At 43.4% G+C, this 24,756-nt stretch overlaps 1 protein-coding gene across 1 annotated transcript in view; it reads left to right on the top strand.

The window, feature by feature from the left end:
• Positions 1 to 24,756, top strand: part of LOC106567317 (neural proliferation differentiation and control protein 1) — a 50,977-nt gene that overhangs the window by 12,875 nt on the left and 13,346 nt on the right. Inside the window, exon 2 of the mRNA XM_014136454.3 lies at positions 15,781 to 15,930. Within this exon, the coding sequence (XP_013991929.1) occupies positions 15,781 to 15,930 (150 nt within the window). The remainder of the gene's footprint in view (positions 1 to 15,780; positions 15,931 to 24,756) is intronic.

Raw genomic sequence — 24,756 nt, 5'->3', positions numbered from 1 at the left:
TGCTTGCACTGTAAATGTATTTAAACAGGTGCAGTGTGAGCCTCAAGGGCTATCTTTGCCCCTTTGACACATTTGAAGGACTTAACAAGAAAGTGCCATTGCGACAGATTCTTGTCAGGCCTTTTCAGGGTCATGGTTGAATCACCAGACTGAACCTGAATCATGAAAATAGGAACAACTTGGTCTGATAGGGACTTTTTTGCACTGAGTTTTGAAAACCCCCAGTAAACCAAGAGAAATTGTCCGGCCTTCTAGGACTATAATGCGTAATGACGGTCAGCTTTAACAAATATAGTTAGGCCTACCTACATGAAAAGATACTATAGTATACAAGGGTATAAATACTGTAGTATTACTATATTTATATACTACAGTATTCATTGTAGTGTTTTTGTGGACTTTACTGTAGTATTTACTCTAGTGAATACTAGTATTTACTGTAGTGTTTTTTTTCACTGAGATTATTGTAGTGTTTACTATAGTGTTTTTGTTTTATTATCTTTAACATAAGTCAGGGCTTTCTCCTTGAGGAAACCTACTGGAGAAATATTAAAATATACCATTTTCCATAGCCTATAAGTAGGTAGGACCAGGGTTACCTGCAAGGAAACACGTGCCGTCATCATTGCTTTGCACAAAAAGGGCTTCACAGGCAAGGATATTGCTGCCAGTAAGATTGCACCTAAATCAACCATTTATCGGATCCTCAAGAACTTCAAGGAGAGCGGTTCAATTGTTGTGAAGAAGGCTTCAAGGCGCCCAAGAAAGTCCAGCAAGCACCAGGACTGTCTCCTAAAGTTGATTCAGCTGCGGGATCGGGGCACCACCAGTACAGAGCTTGCTCAGGAATGGCAGTAGGCGTGAATGCATCTGCACGCACAGTGAGGCAAAGACTTTTGGAGGATGGCCTGGTGTCAAGAAGGGCAGCAAAGAAGCCACTTCTCTCCAGGAAAAACACCAGGGACAGACTGATATTCTGCAAAAGGTACAGGGATTGAACTGCTGAAGACTGGGGTAAAGTCATTTTCTCTGATGAATCCCCTTTCCGATTGTTTGGGGCATCCGGAAAAAAGGTTGTCCGGAGAAGACAAGGTGAGCGCTACCATCAGTCCTGTATCATGCCAACAGTAAAGCATCCTGAGACCATTCATGTGTAGGGTTGCTTCTCAGCCAAGGGAGTGGGCTCACTCACAATTTTGTCTAAGAACACAGCCATGAATAAAGAATGGTACCAACACATCCTCCAAGAGCAACTTCTCCCAACCATCCAGGAACAGTTTGGTGACGAACAATGCCTTTTCCAGCATGATGGAGCACCTTGCCATAAGGCAAAAGTGATAACTAAGTGGCTCGGGGAACAAAACATCGATATTTTGGGTCCATGGCCAGGAAACTCCCCAGATCTTAATCCCATTGAGAACTTGTGGTCAATCCTCAAGAGGCGGGTGGACAAACAAAAACCCACAAATTCTGACAAACTCCAAGCATTGATTATGCAAGAATGGGCTGCCATCAGTCAGGATGTGGCCCAGAAGTTAATTGACAGCATGCCAGGGCGGATTGCAGAGGTCTTGAAAAAGAAGGGTCAACACTGCAAATATTCACTCTTTGCATCAACTTCATGTAATTGTCAATTTGACACTTATGAAATGCTTGTAATTATACTTCAGTATTCCATAGTAATATTTTACAAAAATATCTGAAGACACTGAAGCAGCAAACTTTGTGTAAATTAATATTTGTGTCATTCTCAACTTTTGGCCACGAATGTACTCTTTAAAAAAATATTATAATTTAACCTTGGGGGGAGCATTGTAGTTCACCTGTAGGGAACACAGTATCTGGTCTATGCTTGGCATGTAGGTTTCTCACTCATAGGTGACACAAATTGGGATATGGGGAGGGGAATGGGCAGTGTTTGTGCAAATGTATAAGTACTATAGTATTCTATAGTAAACTAGCATTTTTATGTGGGTAGTTCTTATGTTCTATTTCATAGCATTTGTTGTCTTTGTGGTTGAAACATGTCTTTGTGACATGACCGTTGTTATAGAATAAAACCAAATAAATAATACTCTGAGTACTGGCTGTTTGTTACATGGGCTATCTATATTTTCTTAATCATTTTAAATTGGGCTGCGATCAATGACTTGATTGTCCTTGCTGTGTAAAATATAAAAGTGACACTTCATATACAGCCATAGGCATAGAGTATGTATTCAAGAGAATGTCTGAAACAGACATAATCATATCCATTTCAAAGGTCTCTTCAGTCCGTCATGATGCTGCTGGCTGTAGCCACTTGATTTTGAGTGCATGGCTCAGTTCCTGTTTAACTAGAGACAGGAAGTCCACACAATGGGACAGCATAACCCTGCTGCCCTTTCAGCTTCCTGCACCCCCTCTCACGCCACTGCACCATTCTATACTCTACCAGTGGAGGATGGGTTTAAGTACATAATAACAAGTGATCTGAGACCAGGTTGGGGGGGAAAGTACAGTTACAGTAGGAGTCTGTCCAAAATGGGTCCCTGTATAACGCAATACTTTTGACCAGGGCCCATAGAGTTCTGGACATCTCTTACTGGGAAAGGCTATACGGGCACCCCTGGTGCCCAAATTGATGACGTTTGTCGTGCAACTGAGAGTCGAGTGGAGACGAATGGATTCGGTTCTGTTAGTCGTCCTAAAGAGCCCTCCCAGCTGCATAGCTAGTTTATGCTGGCTAACTGGCAACAACATTAGCATGGCATTAGTTAAAACGGGTAAAAGAAAGTTCTTTATTTCAATGGACGAGTGAGAAATAACTTGTAGTTACATGCCAACCGTGAAATGCCAATTAGCTAATGTAATGACAAATGCAACGGTGTTGTATCAAGGTGCTTCCCACTGGTGCTTTCCACTTGTTAGCAGTTGCTTCACCGGGCAGCTGTGTCCTATGTCGCTGGAGGTAGCTAACGTGGAAATGTTGTTCTATCCCACTTGATTTTATTTCGAGTGAGATCGCAGCCTACACAAGAAAAAACGTGTAATATTGGTAGTAACCATCAGTCCCGCTTGCCGAGCACTGCTGTCCTGCAGTAACTTACTGTAGAGGGAAGTAGCTAGATATTGTAGATAATATCAGTCCAGGGTGACAGCTGAACACTCACAAGTCCCAACAAGTCAAATTCTAGCTGACGTTTATAGAAACAAGCAAAACTACACTGAACAAAAATATAATCGCAACATGCAACAATTTCAAAGATTTGACTAACAGTTCATATTAGGAAACCGGGATTCATCCATGAAGAGCACACTTCTCCAGCGTGCCATTGGCCATCGAATGTGAGCATTTGCCCACCGAAGTTGGTTACGACGTCCAACTGCAGTCAGGTCAAAACTCAGGTGAGGATGACGAGCACGTAGATGAGCTTCCCTGAGACAGTTTGTACAGAAATTCTTCAGTTGTGCACACCCACAGTTGGTGGCTGGTCTCAGACAATCCAGCAGGTGAGGTCCTGGGCTGGCGTGGTTGCACGTGGCCTACAGATGTGATGCCGGTTGGACGTACTGCCAAGTTCTCTATGGTAGAGAAATTAACATTAAATTCTCTGGCAACAACTCTGGTGGACATTCCTACAGTCAGCATGCCAATTGCACACTCCCTCAAAACTTGAGACATTTGTGGCATTGTGTTGGGTGACAAACTGCAAATTTTAGTGTCCTTTTATTGTACCCAGCACATGGTGCACCTGTGTAGTGATCATGCAACCCATAAGAGTCTAAGCCCTGTCTAAGTCGGCGGTGTACTACTAAGCTATATGGAATTGTTTTAAGAAGATCATACCAAGGATCATTTTACTATTTGATTTGGAATTGTAAGACCCCTTGAAGTATTAAACATTTTTGGCGTTACTGATATTAGCCCATACAAATGCATTGAATAACATATTCACTACATGGAACAACAGATGGTCTCCCCAAAAAATTCTAAGAAAGTTTGTTCAGAAGTGTCTGTCCTATATCTGAGATACAAGAAAAATCAGGATTTTTAATATTTCTTTTTACATGTATTAAACACCTTATTTTTGTCACTAAACCATCTCCATATATGCTGTACTTCCATAAAAAAAAGATGGGCGTTCTAGTGCAAGTTAACCGGCATGTACATGTTTGTGAGAGTCTCACCTTTATGCAGAGGGGTCATATTAGTGTGTAGTCCAAACTGTTCGGACGCTACAGACAGAAGTTGGCAGATCGGCTGTACCGACTTCAGGCGAGTCCAAGACGCTTGTGAGGGTCGTAGAGCAAAACAGAGAACACCATCTTGTTCGTGAGAGTCTCGTCTTTCCATAGAAGGGTCATAATAGTTTTCTAGGCCAAAACGTGAGGAGATCGATATTTGAGATGTCTCATGGACTGATAAACCCCGCTGTAGATCTTTTACCGCAGATGCGAAAGTGTGACATAGGCAGATGCGGTGGATTGAGACGCATCTTATGCAAAAAAAGTATCTAAAATCAAACTTCTTTGTCACGTGCCGAATACAAGTGTAGACCTTACCGTGAAATGCTTACTTACAAGCCCTTAACCGACAGTGCAGTTTCAAAAAAGAGTTAAGAAAATATTTACTAAATTATTATTAATAATAATAACAATAATAATCATAAAAAGTAACACAATAACAATAACGAGGCTATAACCGGGTCAGTGTGTGAGGGTTGAGGTTATTTGAGGTAATTTGTACATGTCGGTAGGGGTGAAGTGACTATGCATAGATAATAAACAGCAAGTAGCAGCAGTATACAAAACAAATGGAGGGGGTATCATTGTACAGTGCCTTGCAAAAGTATTCATCCCCCTTGCCGTTTTTTCCTATTTTGTTGCATTACAACCTGTAAATTAAATGGATTTCTATTTGGATTTCATCTAATTGACACAAAATAGTCCAAATTGGTGAAGTGAAATTATTTCTTTGTTTCAATTGTTTTAAAATAAATTACAAACGGGAAAAGGGGTGTGTGCATATGTATTCACCCCCTTTGGTATGAAGCCTCTAAATAAGATCTGGTGCAACCAATTACCTTCAGAAGTCACATAATTAGTTAGATTGCACACAGGTGGACTTTATTTAAGTGTCACATGATTTGACACCTGTTCTGAAAGGCCCCAGAGTCTGCAACACTACTAAGCAAGGGGCACCACCACGCAAGCGGCACCATGAAGACCAAGGAACTCTCCAAACAGGTCAGGGGCAAAGTTATGGAGAAGTACAGATCAGGGTTGGGTTATAAAAAAATATCAGGAACATTGAACATCCCACAGAACACCATTTTAAATCATTTTTTTTATGGAAAGAATATGGCACCACAACAAACCTGCCAAGAGAGGGCCGCCCACCAAAACTCACGGACCAGGCAAGGAGGGTATTAATCAGAGAGGCAACAAAAAGACCCAAGATAACCCTGAAGGAGCTGCAAAGCTCCACAGCGGAGATTGGAGTATCTGTCCATGGGACCACTTTAAGCCGCACACTCCACAGAGTTGGGCTTTACGGAAGAGTGGCCAGAAAAAAGCCATTGCTTCAAGAACAAAATAAGCAAACACGTTTGGTGTTTGCCAAGAGGCATGTGGGAGACTCCGCACCTTCCCAAGTTCTCTCACGTCACCCCGCTCCTCCGCTCTCTCCACTGGCTTCCAGTCGAAGCTCGCATCCGCTACAAGACCATGGTGCTTGCCTACGGAGCTGTGAGGGGAACGGCACCTCCGTACCTTCAGGCTCTGATCAGGCCCTACACCCAAACAAGGGCACTGCATTCATCCACCTCTGGCCTGCTCGCCTCCCTACCTCTGAGGAAGCACAGTTCCCGCTCAGCCCAGTCAAAACTGTTCGCTGCCCTGGCACCCCAATGGTGGAACAAGCTCCCTCACGACGCCAGGACAGCGGAGTCAATCACCACCTTCCGGAGACGCCTGAAACCCCACCTCTTTAAGGAATACCTGGGATAGGATAAAGTAATCCTTCTAACCCCCCCGTAAAAGATTTAGATGCACTATTGTAAAGTGGTTGTTCCACTGGATATTATAAGGTGAATCCACCAATTTGTAAGTCGCTCTGGATAAGAGCGTCTGCTAAATGACTTAAATGTAAATGTAAATGTAAATGTAAAACATATGGAAGAATGTACTCTCGTCAGATGGGACTAAAATGTAGCTTTTTGGCCATCAAGGAAAACGCTATGTCTGGCGCAAACCCAACACCTCTTATCACCCCGAGAACACCATCCCCACAGTGAATCATGGGGGGGGGGGGGGGGGATAATTATGCACACTCAAGTTTAGTTTTTTGTCTTATTTCTCGTTTGTTTCACAATAAAAAATATTTTACATCTTCAAAGTGGTAGGCATGTTGTGTGAGTCAAATGATACACACCCCCCAAAAAATCTATTTTAATTCCAGGTTGTAAGGCAACAAAATAGTATTCACCCCACTTGGCATTTTTCCTTTCACACGCCACTGTAAATAGTCTGGTGGCTATTAACTGTTCAGCAGTCTTATGGCTTGGGGGTAGAAGCTGTTAAGGAGCCTTTTGGTCCTAGACTTGGTGCTCCGGTACCGCTTGCCGTGCGGTAGCAGAGAAAACAGTCTATTACTTGGGTGACTGGAGTCTCTGACATTTTTGGGGGGGCTTTCATATGACACCGCCTAGTATATAGGTCCTGGATGGCAGAAAGCTTGGCCCAAGTGATGTACTGGGCCGTACGCACTACCCTCTAGCGCCTTACGGTCAGATGCACTAGCTTAAACTGACAGATTTGATCATGTTAATAAGATTTCCATGGTGGCGCGGACATTGACTTTTTCAGCTTCTTGATATGCCACACCTGTCAGGTGGATGGATTATCTTGGCAAAGGAGAATTGCATTATTACATATTTTTGTTCAGAATAGTTAGCTGGGGAGGGCTCAATAGAATGACTGACTGAACCGAATCCATTCGTCTTCACTCAACTCTCACTGCGCAACATATAGTGGGGGGAAAAAAGTATTTGATCCCCTGCAGATTTTGTACGTTTGCCCACTGACAAAGAAAGGATCAGTCTATAATTTTAATGGTAGGTTTATTTGATCAGTGAGAGACAGAATAACAACAAAAATATCCAGAAAAACGCAGGTCAGAAATGTTATTAATTGATTTGCATTTTAATGAGGGAAATAAGTATTTGACCCCCTCTCAATCAGAAAGATTTCTGGCTCCCAGGTGTCTTTTATACAGGTAATGAGCTAAGATTAGGAGCACACTCTTAAAGGGAGTGCTCCTAACCGCAGCTTGTTACCTGTAAAAAAGACACCTGTCCACAGAAGCAATCAATCAATCAGATTCCAAACTCTCCACCATGGCCAATAGCAAAGAGCTCTCCAAGGATGTCAGGGACAAGATTGTAGACCTACACAAGGCTGGAATGGGCTACAAGACCATCGCCAAGCAGCTTGGTGAGAAGGTGACAACATTTGGTGCCATTATTTGTAAATGGAAGAAACACAAAAGAACTGTCAATCTCCCTCGGCCTGGGACTCCATGCAAGATCTCACTTCGTGGAGTTGCAATGATCATGAGAACGGTGAGGAATCAGCCCAGAACTACACGGGAGGATCTTGTCAATGATCTCAAGGCAGCTGGGACCGTAGTCACCAAGAAAACAATTGGTACCACACTACTCCGTGAAGGACTGAAATCCTGCAGCGCCCGCAAGGTCCCCCTGCTCAAGAAAGCACATATACATGCCCGCCTGAAGTTTGCCAATGAACATCTGAATGTCTCAGAAGACAACTGGTGAAAGTGTTGTGGTCAGATGAGACCAAAATGGAGCTCTTTGACATCAACTCAACTCGCCGTGTTTGGAGGAGGAGGAATGCTGCCTATGACCCCAAGAACACCATCTCCACCGTCAAACATGGAGGTGGAAACATTATGCTTTGGGGGTGTTTTTCTGCTAGGGGGACAGGACAACTTCACCGCATCAAAGGGACGATGGACGGGGCCATGTACCGTCAAATCTTGGGTGAGAACCTCCTTCCCTCAGCCAGGGCATTGAAAATGGGTCGTGGATGGGTATTCCAGCATGACAATGACCCAAAACACACGTCCAAGGCAACAAAGGAGTGGCTCAAGAAGGAGCACATTAAGGTCCTGGAGTGGCCTAGCCAGTCTCCAGACCTTAATCCCATAGAAAATCTGTGGAGGGAGCTGAAGGTTCGAGTTGCCAAACGTCAGCCTCGAAACCTTAATGACTTGGAGAAGATCTGCAAAGAGGAGTGGGACAAAATCCCTCCTGAGATGTGTGCAAACCTGGTGGCCAACTACAAGAAATGTCTGACCTCTGTGATTGCCAACAAGGGTTTTGCCACCAAGTACTAAGTCATGTTTTGCAGAGGGGTCAAATACTTATTTCCCTCATTAAAAAGCAAATAATTTTATAACTTTTTTGACATGCGTTTTTCTGGATTGTTTTGTTGTTATTCTGTCTCTCACTGTTCAAGTAAACCTACTATTAAAATTATAGACTGATCATTTCTTTGTAACTGGGCAAACGTAGAAAATCAGCAGGGGATCAAATACTTTTTCCCCCCACTGTACATACGTCATCCATTTTGGGCACCAGGCATGTCCATAGACTCTCCTCTCTCTGAGTTTGCCGATAGATCGTTTTTGGAGGAAAATGTGCTTACTCTGACTGATATAGTATGTGGTTGTCTCACTTCATCTGGATCAGAGCTTCTGCTAAATGACTAAAATGTAATTGTATAGGAGGCCCACTCCACTCCTCCTATGTACTGATTTGTGTAATTTTCCAGCTTTTCTCATGACTTCTGATGATACCACCTTAAGTCAATAAACGGTCAACATTGCCACATCAGTGTTTTTCACCGTCTGTGGTACACATGTCATGGCACTGTTTGCTGGTCTGCCCTTCTTGGAACTGTTTATGATTGCACAGCCTGGCAGGCAGCAGATGGCTAGAATAGTCATTTTTCATGTCTCATATCGACTTATTCTGGCGTTACATAACTGTATTTACACCTCTCTGGTCCCACCTGACTGGATGGTGCTCGCTCTCTCTCTCTCTCTCCCTCGTGGAGATCTTCATGTTTGCTAATTATTGAGTGGTATGGGAGGCATGGTGAGGTGACAACCTGACCTCCTATAGTTTATTGACATTCTCTCCTTCTGTAATCACATTGTGTTTGTGGCGATCGACAAAATGAGGACAAAAAGGGAAAGTGCGTAGGACGCTGTCTCACAGTGATGATAGTGATGGTGTCATGAAGACCCTATAGACACAGTGCATCCTATTCCCTTACATAGTGCACTTCTTTTGACTAGAGCCTTTAGCCATACTGTCAGTGTCTCCACACATGCCTCAGAAGTGGTGCTCTAGCAATGAGCTCTTCTGTATTAAGCCTCTCCCACCTCTCTTTCTCTCACCATTCTTTCTTTCCACCCACCTCAGTCGCAGGTTTAATGAAGTGCCTTGGGTGTGACTCAGACTATTCTCCTTTAATTGCTTCATGCTGTGGTACCTTGGGCTGATGATGCACTTATCTCTTAATTCACTACCATGACCCACAGCAAAGAGGTGGTGCTTCAGCTGGGGACTCTGTGTGTGTGTGTGTGTGTGTGTGTGTGTGTGTGTGTGTGTGTGTGTGTGTGTGTGTGTGTGTGTGTGTGTGTGTGTGTGTGTGTGTGTGTGTGTGTGTGTGTGTGTGTGTGTTAGTAAAGCTTAAAGATCACAGTCTTTAGGGCTGCAATTTTCTGTGCAACATTAACTTCCCGCTTAAAAAGAAAACTACTGCAGGCTAATGATACTTACACCACAGAACATACAGAGGCAACACAGATATAATGATCTGAACAATGCTTTCAGATATATTTATTTGGTACTACAGAGAAGAAGAAGAAAAATGATCTGGCACAATTTGATGAAAAGAACCACGGATGAAGAGAAGTGGACAAACAGAGATATACATGAAGGGAAGTTGGGATTAAAATCCTTCAAAGGGCAGGATATGTGGCCTCCAAAGCCACATCACATGTGGGAGCAGTCAACAGTGCATGATCCCAGTGTGGCCTGGGTAACATAAGCACTGCCACCTTCAGAAGGACAGGCCAGTGAGTAGGGAAGGCAGGCAAGCTGGAGGTGGACGGCTTAGTGGTGCACTCCTTAAGTGAAAACACCAATTATTTTATGCACACACTTAATACTCAGGCCGTGTCCGAAAACCCGTACTTGCATTCTAAATAGCCTATGCTTGAACATGAGCGATCTAAGGGGTGATATGGTTAGATAGGGATGTTGACAATCACAGATTGGAGCAGTGGAGGCTGCTGAGGGGAGGATAGCTCATGAAAATCTCTGGAATGGATTGATATCAACCATGTCTTTTATGTGTTTGATGCCATTCCATTGACTCCATTCCATCCATTATTATGAGCTGTCCTCCCCTCAGCAGCCTCCACTGGATTGGAGTATGTGAAATGTATAGGCTTTAAATGCCAGGATGTCGTACACATCTAGCAGCATTCGCTACACACTATTGAGCAATAGAATCGTCTTTCGAGACAACGGCTGATAATCAGCTGAGGGGACCCGCTATACCAAAATTAACAAATGGTGGGAATCAACGCGATTGCGGATTAGATGACACATTCTCAGTAGAATGAGCCTAGTATTCTGATATTTGTTGCTTACTGCATTCATTTTTACTAAACAGTATGTTCTAAATAGTACAGTGGGGGGAAAAAGTATTTCATCCCCTGCTGATTTTGTACGTTTGTCCACTGACAAAGAAAGGATCAGTCTATAATTTTAATGGTAGGTTTATTTGAACAGTGAGAGACAGAATAACAACAAAAATATCCAGAAAAACGCATGTCAGAAATGTTTTAACTTGATTTGCATTTTAATGAGGGAAATAAGTATTTGACCCCCTCTCAATCAGAAAGATTTCTGGCTCCCAGGTGTCTTTTATACAGGTAACGAGCTGAGATTAGGAGCACACTCTTAAAGGGAGTGCTCCTAATCTCAGTTTGCTACCTGTATAAAAGACACCTGTCCACAGAAGCAATCAATCAATCAGATTCCAAACTCTCCACCATGGCCAAGAGCAAAGAGCTCTCCAAGGATGTCAGGGACAAGATTGTAGACCTACACAAGGCTGGAATGGGCTACAAGACCATCACCAAGCAGCTTGGTGAGAAGGTGACAACATTTGGTGCGATTATTCACAAATGGAAGAAACACAAAAGAACTGTCCATATCCCTCGGCCTGGGGCTCCATGCAAGATCTCACCTCGTGGAGTTGCAATGATCATGAGAACGGTGAGGAATCAGCCCAGAACTACACGGGAGGATCTTGTCAATGATCTCAAGGCAGCTGGGACCATAGTCACCAAGAAAACAATTGGTAACACACTACGCCATGAAGGACTGAAATCCTGCAGCGCCCGCAAGGTCCCCCTGCTCAAGAAAGCACATATACATGCCCGTCTGAAGTTTGCCAATGAACATCTGAATGTCTCAGAAGACAACTGGTGAAAGTGTTGTGGTCAGATGAGACCAAAATGGAGCTCTTTGACATCAACTCAACTCGCCGTGTTTGGAGGAGGAGGAATGCTGCCTATGACCCCAAGAACACCATCTCCAATGTCAAACATGGAGGTGGAAACATTATGCCTTCGGGGTGTTTTTCTGCTAGGGGGACAGGACAACTTCACCACATCAAAGGGACGATGGACGGGGCCATGTACCGTCAAATCTTGGGTGAGAACCTCCTTCCCTCAGCCAGGGCATTGAAAATGGGTCGTGGATGGGTATTCCAGCATGACAATGACCCAAAACACACGTCCAAGGCAACAAAGGAGTGGCTCAAGAAGAAGCACATTAAGGTCCTGGAGTGGCCTAGCCAGTCTCCAGACCTTAATCCCATAGCAAATCTGTGGAGGGAGCTGAAGGTTCAAGTTGCCAAACGTCAGCCTCGAAACCTTAATCACTTGGAGAAGATCTGCAAAGAGGAGTGGAACAAAATCCCTCCTGAGATGTGTGCAAACCTGGTGGCCAACTACAAGAAACGTCTGACCTCTGTGATTGCCAACAAGGGTTTTGCCAGCAAGTACTAAGTCATGTTTTGCAGAGGGGTCAAATACTTATTTCCCTCATTAAAATGCAAATAATTGTATAACATTTTTGACATGCGTTTTTCTGGATTTTTTTGTTGTTATTCTGTCTCTCACTGTTCAAATAAACCTACTATTAAAATTATAGACTGATCATTTCTTTGTAAGTGGGCAAACGTAGAAAATCAGCAGGGGATCAAATACTTTTTTCCCCCACTGTATGTTGTAAGATTAGTACACAGTATGCAGTAAGTAGTGGGCAATCCAGATTTTGGACACAGCCTATGACATACACACATACAGCAGAGGAGGTTGGTGGCACCTTAATTGGGGAGGATGGGCTCATGTTAATGGCTGGAGCAGTATAAGTGGAACTCATTATATAGCCATTCTAATGAGCTGTCCTCCCCGCAGCAGCCTCCACTGACATACAGTACACACTAACATAAACACTACTGTGACTCGCTCCTGATGTCAGAGATCCTGTTGCCATGGAGGTCATTATGGCGACAGATGTTGTAGTTCTGCAGCAGCCTAGGGGGCATGAGTTTCTATGAATACCCTCCTTCTGTACTGTGCACTTGTAATAGCCCATGGTTACTGTACCACTCTGGGGCGGGAGGTAGCCTAGTGGTTAGAGCATTGAGGCAGTAACCAAAAGGTTTCTGGATCGAATCCCCGAGCTGACAAGGTAAAAATCTGTCGTTCTGCCCCTGAACAGGCAGTTAACCCACTGTTCCCCGGTAGGCCGTCATTGAAAATAAGAATTTGTTCTTAACCTCTTACATCTAGACGTTCCGCTAGCGGAACACCTGCTCCAATATCCAATGATAGGCGTGGCGCGAATTACAAATTCTTCAAAAATACAAAAACTTCAATTTTTCAAACATATGACTATTTCACAGCATTTTAAAGACAAGACTCTCTTTTATCTAACCACACTGTCCGATTTCAAAAAGGCTTTACAGCGAAAGCAAAACATTAGATTATGTCAGCAGAGTACCAAGCCAGAAATAATCAGACACCCATTTTTCAAGCTAGCAGATAATGTCACAAAAACCCAGAAGACAGCTAAATGCAGCACTAACCTTTGATGATCTTCATCAGATGACACACCTAGGACATTATGTTATACAATACATGCATGTTTTGTTCAATCAAGTTCATATTTATATCAAAAAACAGCTTTTTACATTAGCATGTGACGTTCAGAACTAGCATACCCCCCGCAAACTTCCGGGGAATTTGCTAACAATTTACTAAATTACTCACGATAAACGTTCACAAAAAGCATAACAATTATTTTAAGAATTATAGATCCAGAACTCCTCTATGCACTCGATATGTCCGATTTTAAAATAGCTTTTTGGTGAAAGCACATTTTGCAATATTCTAAGTACATAGCCCAGCCATCACGGGCTAGCTATTTAGACACCCGGCAAGTTTAGCACTCACCAATATCAGATTTACTATTATAAAAGTTTGATTACCTTTTGTTGTCTTCGTCAGAATGCACTCCCAGGACTGCTACTTCAATAACAAATGTTGGTTTGGTCCAAAATAATCCATCGTTATATCCGAATAGCGGCGTTTTGTTCGTGCGTCCCAGACACTATCCGAAATGGTAAATCAGGGTCGTGCGCATGGCGCAATTCGTGACAAAAAAAATCTAAATATTCCATTACCGTACTTCGAAGCATGTCAACCGCTGTTTAACATTTATTTTTATGCCATTTTTCTCGTAAAAAAAGCGATAATATTCCGACCGGGAATGTCCATTTAGCTAAACAGAGGAAAGAAAACAAAGCTTTCGGTCGACGCGAGCACGAGCCTGAGTCTCACAGTACTGTAACCAGCCACTACCCAAACGCGCTACTTTGTTTCAGCCAGAGCCTGCAAAGCCACGATTCAGCGTTTTGCCGCCTTCTGAGAGCCTATGGCAGCCGTAGGAAGTGTCACGGGACAGCTAAGATCCTCACTCTTCAATAAACAGAGACAAGAAGAACGACACCTTGTCAGACAGGCCACTTCCTGCATGAAATCTTCTCAGGTTTTTGCCTGCCATATGAGTTCTGTTATACTCACAGACACCATTCAAACAGTTTTAGAAACTTTAGGGTGTTTTCTATCCAAAGCCAATAATTATATGCATATTCTAGTTACTGGGCAGGAGTAGTAACCAGATTAAATCGGGGAACGTTTTTTATCCAGCCGTGAAAATACTACCCCCTAGCCATAACAGGTTAACTGACTTGCCTAGTTAAATAAAGGTAAAAAAAGAAAAAGAAATAGGCTGCTAAGTCTATTGCTATGTCCTTGCCTACCCTCTGCAACAAAATACACCTTGTGACCCACTTTCTCTCTCTCTCTGTGTGTGTGTGTGTGTGTGTGTGTGTGTGTGTGTGTGTGTGTGTGTGTGTGTGTGTGTGTGTGTGTGTGTGTGTGTGTGTGTGTGTGTGTGTGTGTGTCCCAGCCAATGGTTACACATTAGATATCTATGGTATGGCTAGATAGGGATGTTGATAATCACAGATTGGAGAATTATTCAAGCATTCATGCTGTCAACCTGGTTTATAATCCTGATCAGCAGAACATCATGATCTAGGTCTTGAAGGTGTAATTGTATATTCTTTCAATCATTTTGATAGATGACACTGCTGGTTGGAAGGACTACTTTTTCTAAGGTCAATAGAGCCAGGGAACAGGTGAATATGTGTGTGTGTGTGTGTGTGTGTGTGTGTGTGTGTGTGTGTGTGTGTGTGTGTGTGTGTGTGTGTGTGTGTGTGTGTGTGTGTGTGTGTGTGTGTGTGTGTGTGTGTGTGTGCACAGGAGGTTGGTGGCACCTTAGTTGGGGAGGACAGGCTCGTGGTAATGGCTGGACCACAATAAGTGGAATGGTATGAAATTCCATTCGCTCCGTTCCAGCCATTATTATGAGCCGTCCTCCCCTCAGCAGCTCTCCTCAGTTCCCTGGTAACTGTTTTTAAATTCAGCACAATGTGATTACAATAGTTGGGGTCTGTGTCTGAAAACAGAGTTCTAACCAATACATGATGTTCATGATACATGATACACGACGCCAGGACAGCGGAGTCAATCACCACCTTCCGGAGACACCTGAAACCCCACCTCTTTAAGGAATACCTAGGATAGGATAAAGTAATCCTTCTAACCCCCCCCCCCCCTTAAAAGATTTAGATGCACTATTGTAAAGTGGTTGTTCCACTGGATATCATAAGGTGAATGCACCATTTTGTAAGTCGCTCTGGATAAGAGCGTCTGCTAAATGACTTAAATGTAATGTAATAATGTTCATGCAATGAAGACAATAGCACAGTCAGAAGGCTTTGCAATTTGAAATCCCTCTACGTTGTACATAATAAAATGTTGTTTGCCACTGGTGCGTCAATTCATCTTTAATTCAATCAGTTGTCATGACTACATGGCATCTTGTCTCCAAGCAGCCTCTTTTGTCATGACACCTGGGGGATGATGTGACACACTCATGTTCCTGTCCTCTCACACACACTCCATAAGAATCATGATGACCATGATGCAGTATGTTCTGTTAGAGGAGGTGAGCAAAAGTGTTATCTAATGTCTGGCTCTCTTTTTCTATTTAGCTGGGGGTAAGTGCCCGCACCACATAGACTGTGCCCGTGAGGGGCGGCACTTCTGCAAACCTGGCACCTCCTACTGCGGCCCCTGCCTCACCCCATTGGAGGAGAACGAGGAAGGACAGTGTGTAGCAAGGAAGAGGCGCCATCACCATGGTATGTTGGTCTGGATATTACACACACATTATGCACACTCAAACGGCCCCACAATCTCCATTATAATGTAGGAAAGCAAGGAGATTTGGGGAATTTACGAAAGATGCTATTGAATTTATTTGATGAAGCTGCTTCAACAGCACAGGGTCATTTTCTACGTATGTTCAATGAACATCTATCATCATCCTTTCCCTGGTTGTATCTGCATCCCAAATGGCACACTATTCCCTACATAGTGCACTACTTTGACACCTTTGTAGTTTACTATGTAGGGAATAGAGTGCCATTTGGGACACATCCTGTGTCAAGCTACAGATCTCTGAGCATCCAGACATGGGTTATGGGCTTAGGTCAAACACAGTTTGGTCACACAAAGTGGTTCATGAGCTGATGCAGAGAGGCTGCCGTTTGAAGTGTGTGTGTGTGTGTGTGTGTGTGTGTGTGTGTGTGTGTGTGTGTGTGTGTGTGTGTGTGTGTGTGTGTGTGTGTGTGTGTGTGTGCGCCTTTGTTCGCGGTGTAGCCATGAGTAACTAACTCTGTGCTTTAAGAGTGGGCACACTGAGCCACAGTGACACAGACAGGAAACCCTCACTACTCCTCTTTCTCCTCCTCCCTCGCTCTCCCAGTCCCCCTTCTTGCTTACCGCATTCACTCTCAATCTCCCTCTTCTATATTTATTCGATACCTCTTTTATTCTTTACTCTATCGCCTTCCTTATCAATTCCTCTCCCTCCTTCTCCCTATTGATCTCTCCATTCTTCTCTCTCCCTCGATCTCTTCAGCTCTCTCTTTTGCTCTCTGCATCAATCTGTCCTTATTTCTCCATCTCTCTGTGCGCTGTAGTTTGATCCTGTGTTTCTCTAATCCCCGCTCCTGCTGCCCACAGACAGATCACCACCGCATTTAATCACCCAGAGTACTGCATGCATCTCTCTCTCCTGCATATCTCTCTCTCTGCATCTCCATATCTCTCTCTCCATCTCTCTTTGTCCTTCTCTTACTCCCTTCCATCTCTCTCCCTCTCCCTTTCTCTCTGTTACTCTCCCCTTCCATCTCTCCCTCTTTCACTCTCTCTGGCTCCTTAATACAATCTAATTTCATTCTGTAAAAGCGTTGCCCCGTGGAAATAAATAACATTTTTCATTTTTATTGTCTGGTGATTTTACAAGGCATGCCATGGTTTGTGAAAGAAATAGAGGGAGAGGAGAAATAGAGAGGAAGAGGAACTAGGAGATATTCTCTCTTACCCTGCCACCTCTACCTTGCCTCTCTCTCTCTCTCTCTCTCTCTCTCTCTCTCTCTCTCTCTCTCTCTCTCTCTCTCTGTCGCTCTCTCTCTCTCTCTGTCTCTCTCTGTCTCTCTCTGTCTCTCTCTGTCTCTCTCTGTCTCTGTGTGTGTGTTTCTCTCCAGGATTAATAATTCAGTTGGGTCTGCAGCAGAGGACATTAGATTAGGGGTCACGGCATCACACAGAGAGATATGAGAGAAAGAAAAATAAGAGCGGATGAAAAGGAGAGCGAGAACTTTGTTTGAGGAGGGAATTTTTCAACCTAGGAGCGTCTTATTTGCAGAAATTCTGATACAAAGCAGAAGCGGTGTGTGTGTGTATTGTGAAGGCCAGGTCGTTGTGGTGGTGTGTTATGGTGTGGTTTGAGTGTGTTGTGGTGGTGTGATATGAGTGCTACAGACCACTGGACTAGGTTACATAAACCTGTGAGGGCTGGCTAGAACAAACTGACCCTGTGGGGAGCCTACCTTGTGGTCAGAGACTGCTGGCTATGTCTGAAATAGTACCCTATTTCCTATATAGTGCACAGGTTAGCGTTTTTTTGTCATGAATCTTGTTCTGGAGGCAGCTCTGCAGAGTGGTCACTAGCTGGCACAACCACAAAATCATAAAAAAATTTTTTTTTTACCTTACCCACACCTGAACCCTAAACTTAACCACACTGCTAAGCCTAATGCCTAACTCTAACCTTAAATTAAGACCACTTTTTCATGAATCTTTAAAATATAGCCAATTTTGACTTTACAGCTAGCCTATCTAAGGGGAAATCGCTCAGTTCTGCATCCAGGACAACCTGTATATAGCACACTGTTTTTGACCAGGGCCCATATGGTGCCATTTGGGATGCAGCCCCTATGTACAGGATGAGGTGTACATCAATGGAGATGTGCTCCTAATCAGAGCAATCCGGACATGTCACCATCCAAAGCCTTACCTTTTATGTTCCTTTTATGTGCTAAACTTATTTGTGCTTATTTTTAGCATGATCTTATCTCTTATCTCCATAGGCTGTATCTATTGAGGAAGCTTATGGATGTTTTTTCCAGTACACATGTAGACAGAGACTGTTGTCCATGGAGAGATGAACCCATCCAGACACAGCAGGGCCAGAGAGAGGCTTATGTGACCCAGTGGAGCCGAAACGGATACATTATTAAATCTAGCAACTCGGATGTCTTAGACTATGTATGAGAGAGCAGCAGGATGCACATCAGTATACACCACAGGAGGTTGGTGGCACCTTAATTGGGGAGGACGGGCTTGTGATAATGGCTGGAGGGGAATAGGTGGGATGGTATCAAATACATCAAAGACATGGTTTGATGCCATTCCATTCGCTCCGTTCCAGTCATTAAGAGCCGTTCTCCCCTCAGAAGCCTCCACTGGAATACACAAAATAAGCAAATACACTCTCCACAGCAACATGTAATACATACATTTAGAAATGTACACAAATGCAAACACACTCGCATACATGAGCATACTACCTCTTGTTTTCTCTTTCACACGCGCATGCGCGCACACACACGCTAATACACAGATATGTGAGTGTAGGTGCCATGCTTTGTAGGTTAGTAGGTAAAGTTGTCATGGGTAGGTTCCACAGGAGTCTGGTGAGGGGAGGACGGCTTATAAGAATGGCTGGAATGGAGTCAATGGAATGGTATTAAGCATTTGAAACTGTGTTTGATGTGTTTGATACCATTCAATTAACTCTGTTCCAGCCATTACTATGAGCCATCCTCCCCAATTAAGGTGCCAGGTACAATGTGTATCTTCTCAGAAAGAGAAGAGTAGTACTGTTATTCACTGGTTTTACAGTGGCCGCCAATAGGAGCAGAGGTGACAGGGTAGGTAAATAACAGTAGCTAGGTGAGTACAGTTAGTGAACAGTACTCTTTGTGTGTGTAAGACAAGCCTGTGTTTGACATCAAGGCATACACTTCCATAGGTAAACACTGGAGCTATGGGCCCTGTCTGGTAATAAGGCTGGCAACCAGTCAGGAGAACTGGATATGTATACACACAGTATGTACTGAGGGCAGAGCTCTACCCAGAAACAGGGACAGGTACCTGGGTCCATGTGTACGTGTGGTCATCAACAGCAGGTAAAGCTGTGGTCAAACTGACCCCTCCATAGTCAGACCTAGAGGCTAATAATAGATAAGGAGCTGGACATTGGGAACAGGGAGACCCTCTAGAGATGGGGAGAGACGGGGTGCGGGGAGGGATGATGCATAGGGGTCTAAGCAAAGCTAATGAAGCTCTCTAATGGAGCCTAATGACAGCTGTTGACAATCCATTAGGAATCAGGGATGTTATTCAATGCCATGCTGTTAGTTGATTCAGTGTGGAGCTCTAACTATGTTAGTCCTGATGGGAAATGCGTTGAGGAGTCATTGAGTTGAGTGGTAGTGATGTTCATTTAAAAATAGTGAAGTCCTTGTGATTTATTTCAATATTCTGTTTAACATGGTGACTACTAGGGTTGATGGAATTTGATAGACACCTGTACAAGGGACAATACTCTTGGGAGTTTGGTGTTCAGGAATAATTCACTTGAAAATGTGTTTTATGCTGTGTCACCATGGAGAGAGAAATGGGTTGTTGCAATGTTGCAATGTTGAGGATGGAATAGTTAACCAAGACATTATGGATGTTGACCAAGTACCTCTGACCCAAATATAGGCTTGAGTCAACAAGCTTTACCATGTGTGGTCGAGAAGAAGCTATAGCTGCTAACATTCCAGTGAAAATGATTGCCCATCTACCCTAGTGCACTGTATGGAGGTAGCCTAGTGGTTAGAGCATTGGGCCAGTAACCGAAAAGTTGCTAGATCGAGTCCCTGTGCTGACAAGGTAGAAATCTGTCATTCTGCCCCTGAACAAGGCAGTTAGTTAACCCACTGTTCCTAGCCGTCATTGTAAATAAGAATTTGTTCTTAACTGACTTGCCTTTTTAAAATAGAAATGGAAGAGGTCCTATTGAAAATAATCACCGGCACATTGTTCTCATAGCCACAAGAGGGCAGCAGTAGACCCTAAGAATGAACCTCTGAGAAATTCCCCACCCTCTGAGTATTAGTCAGGAAACCACATTTCCATCCAGTTTTTATGTGAGTACTCATATTATTTAAAAAATCATGACAGCTCTGACGGAAACAGGCAGTTTTGGTGTCATTTTATAAATGGGGTCATTTTATAAATTCCGACAGAATTTGTTTGTTCGAAATGGGATCTTTTTGTTTCGGTAAAATTAATTATGTTTTAGCGTTTGAGTCACTTTTCAAAAGTTGCTAAAAGTTCTTTTTTTTTTTAAGTAGCTAAATTTGATGCTAGGTGCTGTTTGAAAAAAAAGTTGCCAGGGTACTCTGAAAAGTTGCTAAATCTAGCAACAAAATTGCTAAGTTGGCATCACTGTTCCCGAGTCGTAGTGGGAGGACCACACCCCATATCATCGTGTGACTACAAATTTACTTCGATATGATGGTTATTATATCAGTATTTGAGCATAAAGGCATTTCCATTTTCCCTCTAAATGACACAAAACCGATTTTTCTCTGTCACACACTCAGTCACAACACACGTGTCTGGCTGCAAAAGTGCATTGTGAGTGACGTCAGCAGAAGGCGCTCAGCTCGTGCACAGGCAGCAGCAGGCCAGCAGCAATTTCAGCAAATTGCAAGTCATTGTTGGCTGACTGCAGCAGCAGTAGTATGCGTTCAACGAGACAAACCCAATGAATATAGTTGGTCACAAATGTTTGATCTTGAACAGAACTTACAACATCAATCAACATGTCTCAATCAAAATTGTATAGCCAGAAGTACAGAAAAGAGTGGGAGGTCTGTACATGAATTTAAAGGGTGGCTGAAGCCAGTAATTGGGGATGATTGTCGGCCATACTGCAAATCAGATATGCTTGCAAAAATGTATGACATCAAAAAACATTGTGCTACAGCAAAGCATATAAATAAATCAAAACCATACAACCCCACAACGCAGTCTACATTACCACAGTTGGTTAAGAAAGTGGATAACTGCAAAAGCGCAGAAGCTACTATGGCAATGGCCATTGCGGAGCATTATTCGCTGCTAGCATGCGACCATTTAGGTAATGCTTGCAAAGCTGCCTTTTCAGATTCTGTGGCAGCAACAAACTTCCAAATGCACTGCACCAAGTGCACAGAAATGATTAGGGGAGTACTGGCTCCTTATTTTCTCAAAAGGGTAACATCAGATGTGGGGGATGAGAAGTTCAGTCTCCTTTTTGATGAGTCCACTGATGTCAGTGTCTCGAAATACCTGGGTGTGGTGATTCGATATTTCAGTGCTAAAAAAAGAACCGTTGTGTCCACATTTCTCGGGCTGGTTGAATTGGAGGGGGCGATGCCAGATCAATAGCAAAGGCGGTAGTTGAGTTTCTTGAGAAGTGTAACCTTAAAAAAGAGACTCTTCAGGTATTGGCACTGATAATGCGTCCGTGATGACTGGGGTGCACAACGGGGTGCACAAGATTTTAAAGGAAGAATGTGCATTGCCCAATTTGGTACTCATCTGCTGTGTGTGCCATTCTTTACAATTGTCTGTCAGTGCAGCATCCAAAGAAATCATTCATAGGAGTGTTGAGTACTTAATCAGGAAAACTACAACTGGTTTTCGATTTCCCCAAAACGGCACGAGGCGTACAAAGCAGTGTATGCCACCATTAATTGTGGCCAGAAACCCCTGCAGATCACCAAAGTGTGGGCCACACGTTGGCTATCGATTGAGCCTGCGGTAACTCGTGTATATTGAGCCAGTGGGAAGAACTGAAACTCCACTTTGAGGTGACCAAGGCCAGTGAGCATTGCTACATGGCGGATGTGCTCTACGCCATGTACATGGACAAGACCAGCTATGTCTACCTGACATTCTTGAAATCAATCCTGTCTGACGTACAAGTTGCAGTGAAGTCATTTGAGGGAGAGCAAACAGATCCTGTTAAGCTTTTGGACAATCTGGTACACCTCTTAACATCAATTTGCAGCAGAGTAGTCAACCCTATGGCAAAAATGGATGTTTTGAAGGATGCCATTGATGGACATCTCAGTCCATCACCATACCTTCGGTACCTTTTAGAAAGCACGGTGTACCAACTCAGTCTTGCGCCAGAGGACAAAAAGGTCATTCGGAGACGGTGCATCAACTACATTGTTGCTTTAAGCAAGGAGCTACAAGCAAGGCTCCCAGACAACCTTGAAGCCTTGCGAAACATGGCCTTGTTCAGCGTTAAGGAAACGCTAAAGCACAATAAAGGCACCTCTGAAATGATTAAAGTAGCTAAGCTACTGGGATACCAGCCCCAAACAATTGATAAAATTGTTTCCCAATGGAGAAACATCCATCTGTTTAGGTGGTACTCAACTGAAAATACAGTCGAGTTTTGGAGTGAAGTCAATAACTACACAGACTCTTCCGGGTCAAATCCATTTGAAGAACTGTGCAAAGCTGCACTCGCTACCCTCTCCTTGCCACACTCAACTGCGGAGGTTGAACGGCTGTTCAGCCAAATGAGTGTGGTCAAGTAAAAGTTAAGAAATAGAATGTCACTGCACACTCTCAACTCCATGCTCCTGGTGCAGTATGGACTGAAGCTGGCTGGTGATACCTGTTACCAGCATAAACTACCAAGTGAAGTTGTGCAGCAGTTTGGCACCACAGCAGCATACATCTTTAAGGCTTCTCCATCCTCTACTGTTGGCTCCAGCTCCGTGACAATGCAGTTGGACAGTGAAGATGAAGAGGATTTCCTTGCCTATCTATAATTCATCATATTTACAGTACGTATGCAAGGAGTGGACTTTCTGGAACTGGCGGAGACACACAGCTGATGGTGGCAGTGTGTTCTGCAGTGTGTGCGAGAACAGTGGCAATATCTGGAGGAAACCATTGAGCAGCTAGCCAGCCAAGCAGCACAACAACCTGGAGAGAGCTGGAGAGAGATGCCTAGTTCAATAAGATAGCATATATACCTTGTTATTAGCTTGTACCTATAATTGTTGATCAGTTAGGTAACATATTAACTACCAATACACTGCTTAAAAGTATAATTGTTCAGAATGTGTAGGTTTACTAGTTAAAGAAAATAAATAAAATGTAATTGTTCAATAATGTGTAATTGTTTAATAATTCAATGTGTTGTGTTTAAAAATAAAACTATCTGATGATATAAAATGTGTTTATTACTTTTACAAATAAAAATATATGATAATAAACAAACAAATCTAAACTAACAAATGTAAAATCATATTTTTCGCCGAGATGGCCAGTCAATTTGAGTAACGTTGTGTATTCTAGTAACGATGCCGTTTTCCGTTATTACATAATGACATCATCACGCAATGATGTCACAACGTCATTTAGCAACTTTTAGCAACAAATCAACCTGCCTCTAGCAACTTCCCCTGAAAATGAGTTGGCAACACTGCTCGGGAATCCATGCAGTTTATTAGGCTACAGATGAAATAAGTTATGAGGCACTTCACAGGGTGGTGAAAGAGCACTGTGATTAGCTTGATGCTGCTTTCCAATAAATCTAGAGGGTCTTATTCCGGTGACATGGTGATCGATGCTTGACTGCCGTTTGACCAAAAAAATTATTCTCGCTCTTATCCATAATAATCTCATCACGTAGACTACCCTACCAGCACAGCCTACCCAGACTGTGTCTGTGAGCTGTGTCTGTGAATTTACATGTCCATTAGATACTTTTATTCCTTCAGTTCACAAACAAGATCAGGGCAGCCCCTTTTACTGTAAATACAAATGACAGATTCGGTGTTTATGTTGTGATGGGAAATGATAGGTAACTGAATGCCTTGTCCTGATGTATGACTAAGGCCCAGCCAGGGTGGGGAAAGGGTGGATAGAAATGCGCTGTAAGTGGAATAAGAGAGTCTGACCGTTTAGTGTTTGTTTTCACAAACTTACATCCCTCTTCTTCTACTTCTATGATATCATGGCAGTCCGCAAACAAACGTTTAAGGTGCATGCCGCCACCTACTGTGCTGGAGTGTGTGGTCAATCATGGTCTGCCAAATTCTGTACTACTAACACCCCCCCCCCCCCCCCCCCACCACCTTTTTCTCAATTTCCTCCATTTAGTCCACACTAATCGCTGTCATTTCCAACCCAGCGCGTTGTCAAGCCCTCTCTCACCCGCACTCAAGGCTAGTGCACCTTACATCCCTCTTGGCACCTCTTGGGTTATGGTTAATTATCAACCTGGTGCCAAAACCTCCTCTCTGATGCATGGAGAGGTGTACGCTTAGTCACACACACACACACATCAATTTCCCCATTCTTGTTTTCTCTATCTACTACACACTCCCACTCAAACAAACATAAATACCCATATGCTCCCTTTTTTTGTGGTTCATGCTCACTGATTCTTCTATGTACCCTCTCACTCAAGTACTCATGCCAACACAATATCTCAGGAATGTTCTCCTTTTCTTTCAAATGTTGACATTTTCCTCAAATGTTTAAGTTGGCTA

This window comes from Salmo salar, chromosome 01 (genome assembly GCF_965601325.2).
Source record: "Salmo salar chromosome 01, fSalSal1, whole genome shotgun sequence".
NCBI lineage: Eukaryota > Metazoa > Chordata > Actinopteri > Salmoniformes > Salmonidae > Salmo > Salmo salar.
This window is presented reverse-complemented; position numbering and strand designations above follow the sequence as displayed.